A 17,871-nucleotide genomic window follows, 5' to 3' on the forward strand; every position below is an offset into this window, starting at 1 on the left:
GCCACTTGCATCACCTGGCTTTTGTGTTCAATCCTGCCCCTGCTGTGTTTAATTAGACTATCTTAAGATGTTCCACTGCAGTCCTTGGGCTGTTCTTTCTTCGTGGTATACCCCCCGCCCCCACATATGAGCTATAACCATTTAATCTGCTCTGACCAATCAATTCCCATCCACTGTTTAATATGTCTGAGTTATATGAGTAAACAAGCGAGAATGAAAAACTAATTTACACTTCGAAATTCATCTGAGCCGTTGGACTCATTTCTTTTGAAGAAGGATGCACACCAGTAGCAATTAGATTTTGATGTTCTTCATAGGACCAAGTATTATCCAGAGAAAGAAACACTTGTACTGTATCTTCTCACATCTAATACTGTAACTTCTTTTATCTAATGAACTCTTTCTATTGCTCTCGACCAGTGAAAAGCTCTGGAGAGCTTAAATCCAGAGGGGTAAAATTATTACCAGGAAAGGACAACACTAACAAACTGTCTTTGAGTAAGTCTTTTATTTTTCTTATGCAACTGTTTTCATTGTTTTTTTGTTTATGTAGGGCTTGCGTTCTGGGTCTCTGTTTCCTTTCTTGTCTCTCTTTTTTTGCTGCATCATTTGGTGAAGGAATTAAGCTACAGTACTAGATTTTGCAGAAGTGCAGTCTCTTTTTCTTTCTGATGACCTATTTCCCCTGCTGCCCTGGACTTCCTGTCCCGATAGAAATAAACTCAGCTAGATCAGGCCAAGTAATGTATATTGCAGCAAAATGCTAAATTTGATCGGTTTCACACGGCCAAACCCCCTATGTCTCATTCTGTACTCTTTAAGCAGCACATCAGATTGGCATATGTTCATGCACTGTGTGATCTACACACACAGCAGTAGTCAAGGTTGAGTGACCACTCACTTGACAGTTGATTTGTGTACACTCCAGACCGAAGTGAATGCATTCTAATTGCTTGCGGAGCTCTGTCATTAACATAAATCTAGAACACTCCAGTGTGCTAAACACTTCAATGATAGGAGGTTGTAATCTTTATTACCTTATGTGTCATAGATTCGGCATTGCATGGAGACATGAATAATGCAGAGGGCTGTAATCTTTTCTATGAGACAATACTGTGAATCATTTAAAAGACTATGAAGAGATGCTTCATATGTCTTGTGGATTCATTGCATATAACTGAACCCATAACTGTATTATAACCCGCAACAATTAACTTCAAAGCTAATGAACTTCTTGAAAGAAGTCAAAGAAGAGAAAACATGCCGGTAGGGCTTCTCACGTTAAAATAGAATGGTCTTTGTGTGTGTGCGGGGTAATGTCTTTGTGCACATATTAAAGCAGACCTTAACAATACTTATGATACTACATATTTCATGAATTTCACTTGTAGTGCAAGCAGTCTTTGATTTACAGATCACAATGTGAAGGGGGAGATGGGCTTGTTAAAAGTCAGAACGCAGAAAAATTATTATTGCATTAAAAAAATTATTTTCCTCCTTCCAAGCTACCTCTTTACATTCCTACCATACAGTGTGTGCATTTTTATTATGCAAGTGCATTTTTTCAGATTTGTGTTTATTGTTTGACTGACTCAATTTTATAGGTTTATCCCAAATTCAAATGATAATATATCACCTCTTAAGAGAAAATGTGCACAATTATTAGGCAGCTGGATAACAAGTCATTTTCTCCTAACTTACATTACAAACTTAAAACATACAAGCATGCCAAAAATAGTAATAAATATAAAAGAGCATGATAAATGGTTAATGTAGTCATTTACCAATATAGCTAACCTTCTTTTCATGATTTGCATGAGTTTCTTTTTTTCTCCACAACCTTTTATAGCTGAAGCAGTCTCCACAGCCTACCAGATGTCAAAGATCTGAACTGCCTTCCCTGACAGTAGATTTTAGGTTGTTAGGTTTTAGCTTTTCAGTGGTGTTAATGTCAGGAGAGCAAGTCATAATTTGGCCATCTTTAAAGTCTCTTTAAAGCAGCAGAGTACTTGAATACATGTGATGGAGTATTGTCCAGCATAGTGCTCTTAAAGGCTGCAGACATCTTTCTCCTACTCGACTGCTTTCAGATAGTGTCTTGCAGAAACTTGCAGTCATTTTCAGACCATCTGTAACTCAAATGGACCCAACCAGTTCATTGTTGATAATGCCAGTCCACACCATTACCCCCTATGTCCTTGAGTGATCCAGCCACTTGTCCACCCATCTGGTCCATCAAGAGTCACCCTCATCTCATCGGTCCATGAAACCTTTAAAAAGACAGTCTTCAAGTATTGGCTGGCCCACTCTTGAAGCTTCAGCTTGAGCTTAGCTTTCTTTACCTTGGCAATACTTCTGAGCACTTTGCACCTTGTTCTTCTGCACATTCCATGAAGGCTTCAGTTTATAAGGATGGTAGCACTAGAGGCTAAACAGTTTGGAAGGCTTCATGCCTAGTTCTTTGTAGCTCTCCTGTTAAGTTAACTCTCAGATGTTTTTCTTGTCTCATGTTATGCAACCCTGTTTACTAATACTCAAGAAGAGTTTTACTGTGCAGTGATCCATCTTTAACAATTTGACTATTTCAGTTGTTTTGCATCCTTCTGAAAGGCATTTCATATTTTATTTTTTTACTTTTCAGTTTTTGATAGGTGTCTTTTTGCTCCATTTTTACCTATAGCAAAAGGCTGCCTAATAATTGTGCACACCTGAATATATGGTATGGCTCAAGCCACACCCTCTCTCAATCAAGAGATAAGATCACCTGAAAATGACTCCACCCAATAAATGTTCAGGTTGATATGGTTGGGAGAGTTTTAAACATTGTCTCACATTATGCACACACTGTTGGAAAGGCTATACTCAAAGTTCAAAAAAGTTCAAAGTCGACTTTATTGTCAAAACTGCAATATGTACAAGACATACAGAGAATTGAAATTGTGTTTCCCTCTGTCCAGACAATATAAGTGAATATGTACAGAAAAAGCAGAAAATAGAAATATAAGAATATAAAATAAAATAGAAATAAAGATCTAAAAATAAAAATAAAAATAAAATATGTACAGCACTACTCACTATGAAACCATATCTACAAGGCTTTATCTGGTGCACCTAAACTATTATTATGTATGGAGAGTCTCACTGAGTGATTATTGTAGCTCTTGCAATTGATAGCTGAAGGTTATTTAATCCTCTTAGTCCCTGTTGGGCCCAGATAGATTTCTCCCTATTTTGTCTAGCTCAGGTAAGAGAGTTGCATTTATCCTTGGCACAGGCTCTGATATCACAAAACACAAGTGTGTATTCACAAGCACTGCCAAATAACCTACAGTTAAAATTCTCTGACCTTGAGAGATGAGCTAGATTTGTATAACTATGTGATTCCTGGAACCATATTCTGTTACCAAACCCAACTACTAAACATTCAAATAGAGTAATCCACTATTCAAGTGCTTTCCAATGCAGTGGGTGTTGTCTGAAAGTACGGAGCTTCGACAATTAAAGTATCTCTCTCACAGCATTCTTGGTCCTTCTCTTTCTCACTCAGTGAATGAAGGAGGAATCAAACAGGTGTCTAATTACTGCCCTGACCCAGGGGAGCCGGAGAATGGCAAACGGATTGGCTCCGACTTCAGGTGAGATGGTGCTTGAGCATCTGAAGTGATGGAGCCTTGGATTTGTGTGGAAGAGAGTTATGGAGTGGGTCAACATACTCTTCATCCGATTTCAATTTCAGTATTATGACATGCAGCATATTTCAATTATCACTGTCACGTTCTAAAACAAACTATGTGCACATAATCACAGGGTTAATCGTATTATGTTAACCTGCTTCAGGTTTTTAACTTTGGTAAATAGATCAAACATTGGAAGTGTAACAGAGTCATGGATAATCTTTTTGCTAATATAGTGCACTATAGTTTAAGTCTTTGTTTTTCTGTACCCGACCCATTTAGCTTTCAGGTCAGAAAAAATCAAACATATATATGTTCAGACTATTTAATTTGACATGTAGCACTTTACTCTCAGGTCGCCGCACAACTGAGTTTGTTTCTTTTCTTGTTGGACTCCATTTGCTCTAATATATTATATATTTCATATATATTTGAGGTGTGTATCAGTTTCTCTGTAAAATTGTTTAATGGGTCATATATACTGCAAGTGTGGAGACTGAGGACAATAAATAAATACATTCATTTATTCATCTACTGAATTTGATACATTGATGCACAGTGCAATGTGAACGTGTAATGAATGACATGAAATAAATAATGAATTTGACATTTCATCAGGGTCATCTTTGGCAGATTGATTGCTTTTCCAGGCGTTAATGGTGTTTGTTATCTTCTCAGTATCGGAGCAACTTCTCAATTTACCTGTGATGAAGACCATGTGCTGCAGGGTTCCAAAACGATTACCTGCCAGCGCGTAGCCGAAGTCTTTGCTGCTTGGAGCGACCACAGACCCGTCTGCAAGGGTGAGTGAGGCTTCTGAGGAGCTAATAAAACAGTTTGATTAAGGCAGTGCCTCTGGTTATAGGCTCTATGCAGATAGAGTAAAGTTCATTTTCGTTAATTATGTATGAAAGCCTCGGCTGCTGCACTCTGCTTTTCCATTCCAAAATGCTCTGCATGTTTTTCTATGTTTCATAATACCTGGAGCACCTTTTCGAATTTGATTAATGGAAATGCAGCTAATAGACCTTCTCTCTACTTGTGCAAACAGTATATTACCTTTCTGTCACATTACAATGCAGGAGTTATTACTCTGCCTTCTGAGCATATTTATTGTGAATTTAACTTTGCAAGGACTGACTTTCAGGTTTGGTAGTGATAATTTATACTATGTATACTAAACACTAATATATATTTTTAAATGATAACGTATATTTTGAATCTGCCTCATAACTTAATGTGTATATTGTCTGTGTCTTCATGTTTATCTTCATACCGTTGCAGTGAAAACGTGTGGGTCAAATCTACAGGGACCCTCTGGGACTTTTACGTCTCCTAACTTCCCGATCCAGTATGAGAGTAACTCCCAATGTGTGTGGATCATCACGGCCAGCGATCCAAACAAGGTAGCACAATAGCCGGCTTTGAGTTTGTAGTATTTTTACTCTTGGACCAAATCTAATGAAAATCCATTGTTACTGTTGTCATGCAAGGATCCAGCAGCAACTCTTCCCATCTCCACTTGTATGAATTTACAAATTACCCATAGGGTACACAAAACACACAGTTATGGCCCCTATAGCAGTGTACAGTATAGCTTAAGTTTTGTCTTATACCTTTTCACATCTGCTTTACACTATAAATCTAAACCAGATACTGTAGGTTAAGGTGAGAGGCAGGATGAGGGCCATGGTTACAGTTAAAGGGAAAATACTAATCTGAGAAGAAAAGCCAACGTTACCTGCAGTCTTATTAGGTGATAATTACTTAATTACCACTTGTGAGATGACCTCAGAATAGTCTCTCTTTATAGTACTCATGGCATTTATAAAGATGAACCAATAGGTGTTATTTTCTAGTTCTACAGTAAAGCGGTCTAATGCCCCACTTCTGTTGTTCTTAAGCAAGCGCAACAGCCCCTCATTAGTTATATAATGAACACAAATGGGCGAGTAAACCCTCACCTTTTTGCTCTCCCTCCCAGAAGTATAGAGCATTTGTCCAGGCATTCCCTTCCTGAATACGCATTTATGTATGCATCTATTTTCCAAGGGCTTCCCAAGGTGGGGAAAGGTTATATAGAATATGCATGTATTTTGACTTAAGTTTGCTGTAACTGTCCCTCATTAATGAACACAGTTCCAGCGGATTGCATTTCAGTCCTCACTAGACTACCAGTTTGACCGTGACTGTTGGCAGTTGAGCAATTCGCCTTGTTCATCTGGGGTAACAGAAATGGAGAGAAATAGTAATTGAATGAGACCAGCTTTTCCCCAAAGTGAAGAGGTCAAAGCTGTTTTCCTAATAGTCATTACTGCTCTCCTACATCAAGTCTGGCTCTCTATTGTTATTCTGGTGAGTCATATACACAGGGGTGTCAACTAAGTGCTATCCAACTAATAAACAATAACTAACCCGCTAACGCTCATTCAGAACTCACAAGGACTGGCAAGTGTCATAGCTTTGTGCCACCGTACCCTCTCCTAGGCAAACAAGCCATTGACTTGGCACTGAAACTTGGTCCATTAGTGTTATTATGGTAATTATGCTTATGTGTGCATCATAATGAGGCTGTTATACATGGATATTGTGCAGGCATTGTCCTCCCCTTGGCCAGAGAATTGGATGCGAGGGTTGAGCAAGCAGCCATCATATGTTTGTCATCAACAGATGTGACAGTCCCATCATTACAACATCCTTTCTTTCATCACTAATCCATGTAGGCTGAGGTAATGTGGCTTTAATGTGTAGTGTCTCCACAGTAGACCTAATTTTGTCTGATTATTATTAGTGTAAGCGGCTCTTGCCAGTTTGATCTGTGAATGTCATCTATTCTGTTGTAATGTACATTTGTTTATAGGAAAAAAAAGATAAACCAGTGACAGCTGAGAAAGATGTCTCAAGGGTGAATGTGGACAGGCAATTAAAAATCTTGGACTCTAGAATTTGCCTTGCCATAATTGGTTCTTAGTATTTGATTTGTGCCGTGATGTAATGTGAAGAGATGCTGCTGTCAGTTTCTATATTGCTTTAAAGTATGTTTGTGGTGTTCGAATGGTGTAGGGGTTACTACACATGAATAAATATCAAGCAGTCGGCAATTTATTGGGCACCCACTCCATTGATTAATCAATCAGTTTATAAGTTAAGGAGGAGTTAAGTTAAGGAGGAGAATCAGTTACATCAAATTCATATATCTTTATATCTGAAAGTTGTAGCTTCTGATGACATTGATCTCCATTTCTATTATAAAGGAAAACACAAATACATCGACTTAATTTAAGATATTTTTTGAACTACTAATGGATAGAGATGAATATGGAGCATACACATATACAACTAAGCATATATACATATATATGACTAGAGTGAATGGATGAATGCATGAATGAATTGATATATTAGTTAGAGAGAGGACTGAAAAAGCCTCTTGAATCAGAGGTGAAACCAGTTGCCTGCAATATAGCACTTACGTCAATTACCATGACCTGGATGACCAAGAACCTTCGTCAGTAAATTAGTTATTGCTGACAGAATGAATACATTAATGAATTAATATTATCAAAATGAGTCTAAAACATAATGAGGGCAATTATGTATTTTAAAAAAATCATTTAGAATAAGCTCTGCATCAACTTTCAGACAGACAACTGATAGTTAGTTCTTACTTTTCTGTTGTGATGAATAGACTGATGATGGGGTGAACTTCCTGGAACTTCTTGGTCACCAGGGTGACAGCCAGGTGATAACTGCTGCAGGTTCTGTGAAGCAACTGGTCTTGCTTCCTTGAGCCTCAGACTATCAGAGTCCACACACCAAGCACAAAGCACATGTTCTCCAGTCTTTCTGCATTCAGTGACAGGCTTCAGAGTTGGGATGCATGGAGCCAAAAAGTCTTCAAAAGTCAAAGCGGAGATTACAAAATAAAAGATGATTCATATAGCAAACGACAAGCATTGCTTGTGGCTTTCAAGAATCTTTACTTTCTTTCTTCTCAGTTTAGAGTTCATTCGGGAGCTTAATTTAGCTCTCAGCAAAGTGAAAGCCTTATTAAATATACAGATAAAAATGTGAGTTGAGTTTAAGTTTGCCTTCCATATGTGCTTGATGCCATTGTTGATTTGAGTTTTAGTTTTTTTTCTGCATGAATCATAAAAGTTCCGGCATATAAGCTATATTATGCAGCTATCACAATTATTAGATTGAAGGAAGTCTTGGTTTTCACGGTGTTTGATCAAACATGTTGCTGTCTTCTGTCTCCAAGAATTCCATAGGCTTGTATTTACATAAGCCTGCCTCTTTCTGTTTAGCTGTCTCCAGACATGCTGTCTTTAATGGCAAGTTACAGAATTTTGCATCGATATTCTGAATTTCTCCTAAATGAGATGGTGGCTTTGGCTTACTGTATATAAATAAATAAATGAGATTGACTCTCAAAATATGATGGTCAGTAGAGCTGTTGGTTTGAACCACTTTGGTACCGCTGAGGGTTTTCAGACTCATAGTTTGTATTTATAAATCTGTTGAACATTGTTGACAGACAGGTTGTTTAACATGTTAATGTATGCACACAAACTATCTGCACTCTATTTCAACAGACTCAGGTATATGCATATATTATGTGAATATTGCTAATGCTCATATGCACTGCAATGCTGCATGTTAATACATATGAAGGGACAGGTTATAAAAATGACTTATATTTTGTTACAGGTTATTCAGATCAACTTCGAAGAGTTCGACCTAGAAATTGGGTATGATTCGCTAACAATTGGAGATGGAGGGGAAGTAGGTGATTCGAAAACAATAATACAAGTGTAAGTACTATACAAAATATTCATACATTGGATATACATTATACTATAATATTGTTTATGTAGTCAAACATGTTGCAGAGTTTGTTAGATCTACATCTTTTTAGAGAATGTTGTGAGGCCATGATATGCAAAGAAAGTCAAACTGAACTCAATGATGGCACCATTAAAATGATTGCCTATTGCGTTGAAGTAACCTTTGTAACGCTCTATAATTATGGAATCAGACAATTCTCTATAACAAAAAAAATGCATTTCATGATAAACATATATGCAGTATAAATAGTTGGCTCCCCATAAAAATAATTTTCAGTTCACGCAAAACTATTCATTGTTGTATATGAATGTAAAAACAAGCTAACAAGTTAGCTAAGTAGTGCTAGTAGACAACCTAGGTTAATTAGCTAACTAGCTAATAACCTTTTAATTTGTTTGGTAATGCTGGTGTTAAATGCCACAACACTAACTGAGCAAGCATTCATCAGTTATATATGTTTAATTGTGCATGACAAGAGTTGCCAGAGGCTGTGTGATTGGCTGAAAAGGAAGAGGACATCTGACAATTCCCATTTAAAAAAAAAAAAGAGAGAGAATCATTTACATATAAATCATAAAATATATTTGTGAATCTTTTCGTGCACATTCATTAATACCGAGACCCATCTGATTCCATATATATGTAATTGCTATGATGCACTGTATAAATGCATTTCAAAAAGTAACTCAAAGATGAGACGATGTTTGAAAAGTTTTGGTACCACAGTGACTTTTTTTTTTCTTGGCCGATCTGCAGGTTGACTGGGAGCTTTGTCCCGGACCTGATTGTCAGCATGTCCCATCAGATGTGGCTTCACCTACAGTCTGATGAGAGCGTGGGCTCGATCGGCTTCAAGATCAACTACAAAGGTACACAGACTTAGTGCAGATATCATCTCTGACTCTGTTTGTATTTATGTCTGTGTCTGTGACTGACTCATTCAGTAAACCCCTGAACTTGTATCCTGTCTGCCAGTCTGTTCTTCTGTCTGTCTGTCTGCTACTCTCTACTGTGTCTCCTTCTTTAAAACCTTCCTTAACCAGGCTCTCTGACTCCTCACCTGGACCTTTATAGATAATGTTAAAGAAAGAAAAAGTAGCTCAAAGTACTTGGCTTGACTTCCTCTCCTCCCTCCCTCTGTCTCTGTCTCTCTGTCTCTCTCTCTTTCTCTCTCTCTCTCTCTCTCTCTCTCACTCTCTCTCTCTTTACACTCCTACTTTACTCTACTCTACTCTACGCTACACTCCTCTGCTGTACTCTACTCTACACTCCTCTACTGTACTCTACTCTACACTCCTCTACTGTACTCTACTCTACACTCCTCTACTCTACTGTACTCTACACTCCTCTACTCTACTCTACACTCCTCTACTGTACTCTACTCTACACTCCTCTTCTCTACTCTACACTCCTACTCTACTCTACTCTACACTCCTCTACTCTACTCTACTCTACTCTACTGTACTCTACTGTACTCTACTCTACTATACACTCCTCTACTCTACACTCCTCTCCTCTTCTCTACTCTACTCTACTCTACTCTACTCTACTCTACTCTACTCTACACTCCTCCACTCTCCTCTACCTATCTCACCCACAGAAATTGACAAAGAGAGTTGTGGTGACCCTGGTACACCTCTGTACGGTTACCAAGAGGGTAGTGGCTTTCTAAATGGAGATGTTCTGCGCTTTGAATGCCAGTTTGGATTCGAGCTCATCGGGGAGCGGATGATAACCTGCCAGAACAACAATCAGTGGTCGGCTAATATTCCCATCTGCATATGTGAGTCCGATACATGCTTTTTTTTTTTTCATGACAGCAAATGAAGCAATTACTTATGCGTTTGGAAAGTTCACAATGACACTAAGCTATTGGAGGATTAATTATAGTGTTGTTAAATGACCATGCAGTGCATTATGTGTAAACAGCATACAGAATGTAAAATAGGAAATTGATAGCATATGCTTGCCTTGTTATTTGGGGTTGATTAAAAAGGGAAGAAAGTAGGGTACACACTGTCACGCAATACAAACACTCAGGAGGGTAGAAACCTGCATTATACTGTAGATTGTCCTCACTCAATATAACCTAAACCCCTCCTGTGAGTTTCACTATACCTAACCTATATCCATAACAAAAATCTAGTCTACTGTTTCTTCAAGTTAACTGTGTCCATTGGGACAGTGTGCAGTATTCCTGTGTGCCTATATTGCCATATGTCTGTATTTTTGTACACTAACTCGTCAGCTCCATCCCCCTTACAGTTTCATGTTTCTCCCAACTACTCAGCACCCAAGGGAGCAGTGCTGTCTCCTGATTGCTGAGCTAGTTATAAAGTACTGACATTGTTCTATACCAAGCTTTGTGCCCGATCCCGTCATGGCAGAATCTGTGGTGCAGATTTCCACACGACCAGTGAGATTTGCTGTGAAACAAATTGGCTCACCTGGGATATTTAAGTTTTTTAAACATTACTAATATATTTTTCCCACTCTATCACACAGTCCCCTGTTTTTCCAACTTCACCGCTCCAATGGGGACAGTGTTGTCTCCTGACTACCCAGAGGGCTATGGAAACAACCTCAACTGCGTGTGGCTGATAATCTCTGAGCCCGGCACCAGAATCCACCTGGCCTTCAATGACTTTGACCTGGAGCCTCCCTATGACTTTCTCACTATTAAAGACGGGGACCAGTCAGGAGCCACAATACTAGGACGCTTCTCAGGGGCCGAAGTCCCTTCCCACCTTACGTCCAACAGCAATGTGCTGCAGCTGGAGTTTCAGGCTGATCACTCTATGTCTGGACGAGGATTCAACATCACCTACAGCAGTAAGGGACAGTTTAGTCAATTATAGTCAAACAATCATAGCATTTATATGAAATTGAAATTGAATTAGGGATCAGCCAATATGTTTTTTTCTGATCCAATACTGATTATTAGTAATCAGGGAGACTGATTAGCAATATTTGGAACCTGTACATTTGCAGTAAAAATGAAAATGTGATTGTCAAAATGTATAATAACCAGTGTTGGTTTGTAATTAAATACAATTTACTCAAGTACTCCTCCACTAAAATAATTCAATAATTCAGTGACTAGTTACTTTGCAGATTCAGATTATAAAGTGTTGATAGGCTCTTATTTGTGTATCCAATCAGTTAGCTTTGTGATTGGGACATTGAGTGAGACCACAGAGTGACTGACAACGAATGACAACAGACAGAGAAAGTAGCATTTTTAAATTACTTAAATTAATTACTTACTAATTCCAATAATCTGAAAAATCCTGAATATTTAGATCCGTGTATCAGCTAGGCTAATAGGCTAATTGGTCTACCCTGAATAGAAATATCAGGGATGTCTGTCTGAGCTCTCGGGTTTATGCGCTTTCTCTTAACTTAAAAACATCTAACTAAAGAAATGAGAATTATGTCGTGTAAAGTACAAGCATATTACATCTTATATTTTATTGATAAAGGATGGGATGAGGTTCAGTGGTTCTTGTAATTTATGTGAATGTTTGTCATTTTGTTTTTTTTTTTAAAAAAAAACAGCAGCATTTAGGACAATGCATACTGTTCCTAACCTGTGCCTCATTGCCTAAAACAACACAACCGTAATTCTTTTTCTCGTAGCGAAGTCACAGCAAGCTCCATAGACAGAGGCCATTGTCACCCTCAGGTGTAGAGAGCAGACCTCTGTTTGTTTTTTTTTCTTTCCTACAGACAGCTACATCCATTTCCCTTATCTCCCTTCTCCTCAAAGACCCTATTTCTCATTCACACAAGAGCGTTTGTCACTAGATCTTGTTCTCTTTCTTCTCATTACAAGCTTTCGGCCGTAATGAGTGCCCTGACCCTGGCATACCGTTGAATGCCAGGCGCTTTGGGGACAGTTTCCAGCTGGGGAGCTCCATCTCTGTAGTTTGTGAGGAGGGCTTCATCAAGACGCAGGGGGCTGACACCATCACATGCCATCTGGAGGAAGGCAAGGTGATGTGGAGCGGACTCATTCCCAAATGTGAAGGTACTGAAATGAAATAGCTTATAATTGTGTGGTTGGTTGACAGAAATGTTGACAATTTAGTTAGGAAAAGAAATAAAGAGCAGGGTAAATTTTGTTAAAAAAGTGAGTGGGTGATGTGTAGTCCACCAAACTGGCTGAATTTATCTTATAGTATTATTTTCAGGTTTTTGTGCAACTCTAGCCCTTTGGTGACTCACTTTTTTTCCCATGTTTTCATGTGGGTACAAAAAGACTACTGTGCAGTATCATCTTAAAAAACATTTTCTCTCCTCTCCTCTCCTCTCCTCTCCTCTCCTCTCCTCTCCTCTCCTCTCCTCTCCTCTCCTCTCCTCTCCTCTCCTCTCCTCTCCTCTCACCATTCTTCCATTCTTCCATTCTTCCACCTCTTTGCTCCTCCAGCTCCTTGTGGGGGCCACTACTCAGGGCCGTCTGGTGTCATCCTCTCCCCGGGGTGGCCAGGCTACTACAAAGACTCCCTGAGTTGTGAGTGGGTCATTGAGGCGGAGCTGGGAAGCTCCATCAAGATCAGCTTTGACAGGTGTGTATGACAGTGCCGCAACAACTCAGCCGTGGAAACAAAGATACACACTCACACATGCTCACACAAAGACAAAAACTGAGCAAGCACACAATCCCTTGTGTACGTATATCCACATACTTTACTGCATATGAGTACTATTACAGTATACTATATACCAGACACAGACCTTCGTATAGAGCTACTTTCCCTATGATTATTATTATTATTATTTTTTTTTTTTTTGTGAAATGAGCCCAAATCTCTTCTTTAGCCCATCTTTGCTTTTATGAGCCAAGGTTTCCCTATACCTAGCTTATGCAGTTGATTGTGGCATTATACTGGTGCTAATATGATTCTTTGCAAATCTGATGTTATTTTTTCCACAGTATTGATAGTGATATTTGCACTCGTGCAGATATCATTTGTTTGATGATGTAGAGACCTGAGGGTTACCACAGATCCATACCATGTCAGATTTCCGAGAAGCTCATTGATCTTTTACTATTGCAATAATTGGAGCACTTGCTATAAAAGCTATTTCTTCTCATTTATCTCCACAAAATTAGACTGTTTTCTCTGCGGACAAAAGAGGCTAAATGCCTGCAAACTCTTTAATCTGTCAAAGCTGAAGTATTGTTTTGAATACAAATAACTGTCTGCTATCACCTCCCTCTCTCTGCTCTCCTTACTTTTAAGGTTTCAAACTGAGCTCAGTTATGACTTCCTGGAAGTGCACGACGGGCCCAACCTACTCTCTCCTCTGATTGGCTCCTTTAATGGAACCCAGGTCCCTCAGTTCCTGTTTAGTAGCAGCAACTTTCTGTACCTGCTTTTCACCACAGATAACAGTCGATCAAACAGTGGCTTCAAGATATTCTACGAAGGTGAGAGTACGCTACCATTGCCTGCATGCACTGCAAAACATTAAACTGGATGAGTGAATTATGCATTATATTTTTTTAACAGTACAAAGATTTTTATGGTACTTTTTGTTATATTAAAAACGTTTAATCAATTTTAAATGATATATGTCAAATAAAGGAAAGAAAAAAGTTCAAGTACTTGGTAGTTACTAGCAGTAGACATTTAAATTGGTCTGGGTTTCTCACAACACAAGTTTCTGAAACTTTGTGTCAAGACTAAATTGTGCTGAGGATGTTTTTCAGATGGATTACATAACAAGAGCACCAGTATTATCATAACAACTTGGCTCAGTGAGTCAGTTCTCAGGATGAAACTAAATTTATTCAGTTTGGGCATAAAAATACAAGAGTGAGACTACAGAATTTTAAACATTGATTATTTTAGTGGGAGACCAAGGTCAACACTGCTTTTGTAAATCTTATGTGACCACTAATGTTAATTCTTAAGGATACCTCACACAATTACATCCAGTTGTGCTGGAGTTTTAAAACCCCACTGTTTACAAGGTCCTTTGTGAGAGGTTAGGGAATGGCTCCTGGGTGAAATACATGCCAAACTATAGGATGAAGTTGGCTGTACATCTTAATCAGTGTTGGATATTGAATAATATTGTGTTACAAACTATATGTATGACTCTATGATATGTAAACAAACACAGAAAGTTCAAAGGAATTGTGGGATTTTATATCAACAACAGGGACCTGCTCTAGATCCCAGTCCCTCGATTCACTATTTTGCCTTCAGAATATGTTCTTGCACCTGACTGCTTGTCAGGTGAAAAAGTAGCCCTAAGTTTAAAAATGCAAGCTTGTGGAGGAAGGTTGTCTTCAAGTGCAAAAAATGACTAAGAAAATCTGAGTGAGGGAAAAGAACCGTGGGCTCTCAGAGATACATAATCAAATACTGAATAACTACCATCTTGGTAAAATCTTCTGCTCTTAGGGGGTGTTCTAAACTTTTTTTTCTTTCCCCATCATTATGCATGGAATGGTAGTCTTTGAAAAATCAAATAGAAAAACATTCCGGACATAGTGTGATCTATTTTCACGATTGTTTGCACTAGCACCATTACCCTTGTCTCTCAGATGTGATTCATAAGACGGAGTTTGTTATTATGTCTGTATTATTGACTGAAAGCAGACCACAAGTGCCTTTGTCTTATTATGTTTCACTCTCAAGTGCATTTCTCTTTTGTTGATGAGGCTATTGAAAAGCAATAACAGTAAGATCATATTAGCTTCTTCCATAGCAGTTTAAGACATATCTTATTGCTGAAATGCTTTAGGGAAACCCAGCCTAGTTCATTTGTAAAATTGGTCTTACAAAGTAGAGCTGTTGTGAATTATGCTGTAAATAAACTGAGGCACAACACTGCATTGTAAACCTTTGTATGTAATAATAAAAATAAAATCTATTCAGAAATTAAAAATACAAAAAAATGTTATCACATCATATGTAGGCCCACATGTTCCACATATGCAGTTTTCTGTATTTCACTCTGAAACATTTTCTTTTATTATTAGTTTTGGGTTATTTTTTTTCCATTATATACCTGCTCCCTAGAGGCCAGTACAAGCAGTGATCAATGAATGCTCTACTTCTCTAACTTGTTGAGGCAAAATCTGTGTGTTTCTTGACTAAAAATATCTAGTATTACTCTGGGAGAGCAAGACAGGTTTTATACAGAGGCCCAGCAGTACAAAGGAAGAGCCCTTTTATCACACATGAATAATCAGTCAACCTCGGCTGTTATACCAGTTATTAGTGTTTATGACTACAATCTATAGCTCACAAACCATACAATTTAACTGTGTTATACTCTTAACTATGTAATTTCTTATTAATAATGCCGTGCCACATGGCAAAAAGAAACCTCTGCTAGCTGTGCAGTATACCTCTCTTCACAGATTAGAATTTACTGCAACTGGGCGCCCCAGTAGCTCAGTTGGTTGAGTGCATGACCCATTTATAGAGGCTATGTCCTTGCTACAGTGGCCTAGGGTTCAAGTCCAACCTGTGGCCCTTTGCTGCATGTCACCCCCCCCCCCCCCCCCCCTTTCTTTCATCCTGTTTCCTGTCATTCTCAAGCTGTCCTGTCAACAAAGCCGTAAAAGGTCAAAATGCTTTATAAAGAAAAAAGAAAAAGAATTTACTACAATGGAGTATTGAACCTTTTGAAATCAGCAGTATCTGTTTGACTTGCTGAGAGTGTGTGTGTATCCGGTGCTGTTTGATTCTGCAGTAGGTGCAATTTTGCATGTATTTTACATTGTGTGCTGTACCTTTTAAATGCGCTTCATTCTGGGCTCGCAATGAACAGGATACTATTTGCTGACATGTCTTAGTCCTTTGACCTGGTCAACCACCTGTAACTCCTGAAGCAACAGAACTTGGACTAGAACCATGAGACCTCTGAAAGAGAACAGAAGCTAGATGCACCTTGCAGCTAATATCAGTTCTGATTTAGTACTTTTTGATTTAGTTTTTTAATAACTGTATATTATAAAAAACAAATGTATGGCTCCAGCCATCTCTGGTATCTGTCTCATCAGTAGCTTTTTTTAATCTAAATGTATGTTTTAAGTGATAGCTTATTGTCTGTGTATATGGATGATCTGGAAATACATATGGGTAGATGGATTAATAGACCGACCACAGCAATTTTCTCACCTAAAAGTAATGCTTACACATTCAATTCAATTAAAGGTTCTGATAATCTTAGCTTAGAATAGCCTACCCAAGATGACCTGATAACTGCTTACACAACTGTTGCCTGTCAGTGCCGAAAATCAGCATATTTTTAGTGCATCAAAAGCAGCCCTACTTGGAAGATTTCCAAATGATAGCCCTGGAAATCACAGGGAAAAATGGGGGCATCTCTTTACAGCTTGCATCACTGAAGATTAAGAGGGAGCTGGCGTAACTGTGCAACCAGCTCATTCTAGGAGTAAAACCGGTGTACAAAAAACATTTTTAGGAAAAACAAAAGTGGTAGTCAAACACATGCGCAGAACGAGAGCAAGTCTAAGTGTCAGAAGTCCAGTTGTCCACGATATAGAACTCAGAATTACTTCCCTGTACTTCTCCTCAGCACCCAGGACATCTGCCTTCAACCACCTGACTGGGTGACTTATTTAAACATTAGAAAAACGGGTTGGCATATAAATGAAATCTTGTTTTTCTTTAATACCAGCGTAACCGACAACTCTATCAAGGTTATTCAGACAGAAACTGTCAAACATCGCAGCAGTCAGTGTGAAAGTGCATTTGTCTTCAAAGTCTGAACTGTGTTATGTTATTAAACAGCCTTTCCTATTTTTGAAATGTGTCACTTTTTCTGTGCAGCATCTTTTGTTCCTCATGTAATAATTTTTTCCCCACTTTTGTAAGCATGAGCTTCATTTTTAAAGTTAAAAGCCAAAATTACTTTGTATAACATTCTTTCTTCCTCTATTATGTATGTGACCCGAGACCTACCTTTATTGTGATTATTGTAATAACATCAAAGGTTCTGTCTATTTTGTAGGAATGTGACCTAGAAATTTGACTGATTGCAAAAATAGAATTGCCATTTCATGTTTCATGAATGCTGTATGACTTCAATATGCCTCTGTACTTCAACAGTCATACCTTATTTGCATCAGCAAGAGCAGACCTCCTCTACTATATAAATAGTTGAAAAGAATCAAACGTACTCTGTGACAGACATACAGTCACTTGCTGTACCTAATTCATAGTCCACCTGACACATCACAATGAAGTTTTGTGTCTTGGTAATTATCATCACCCATCACAGTAACAGACAACAAGCCCAGAGATTCACGTAAAAATCTAGACACAACATGCAGTTTGTGAACAAACAGGACCTGCTA

At 38.4% G+C, this 17,871-nt stretch overlaps 1 protein-coding gene across 1 annotated transcript in view; it reads left to right on the forward strand.

Moving 5' to 3' along the window:
* Window positions 1–17,871, forward strand: part of LOC141011963 (CUB and sushi domain-containing protein 3-like) — a 228,382-nt gene that overhangs the window by 69,991 nt on the left and 140,520 nt on the right. Inside the window, exons 8-18 of the mRNA XM_073485326.1 lie at window positions 421–498; window positions 3,548–3,635; window positions 4,353–4,477; window positions 4,959–5,080; window positions 8,388–8,491; window positions 9,282–9,394; window positions 10,126–10,308; window positions 11,031–11,357; window positions 12,361–12,555; window positions 12,955–13,093; window positions 13,772–13,959. Coding sequence (XP_073341427.1) covers window positions 421–498; window positions 3,548–3,635; window positions 4,353–4,477; window positions 4,959–5,080; window positions 8,388–8,491; window positions 9,282–9,394; window positions 10,126–10,308; window positions 11,031–11,357; window positions 12,361–12,555; window positions 12,955–13,093; window positions 13,772–13,959 — 1,662 coding nt within the window. The remainder of the gene's footprint in view (window positions 1–420; window positions 499–3,547; window positions 3,636–4,352; window positions 4,478–4,958; window positions 5,081–8,387; window positions 8,492–9,281; window positions 9,395–10,125; window positions 10,309–11,030; window positions 11,358–12,360; window positions 12,556–12,954; window positions 13,094–13,771; window positions 13,960–17,871) is intronic.

This window comes from Pagrus major, chromosome 17 (genome assembly GCF_040436345.1).
Source record: "Pagrus major chromosome 17, Pma_NU_1.0".
NCBI classification, from domain to species: Eukaryota; Metazoa; Chordata; class Actinopteri; order Spariformes; family Sparidae; genus Pagrus; species Pagrus major.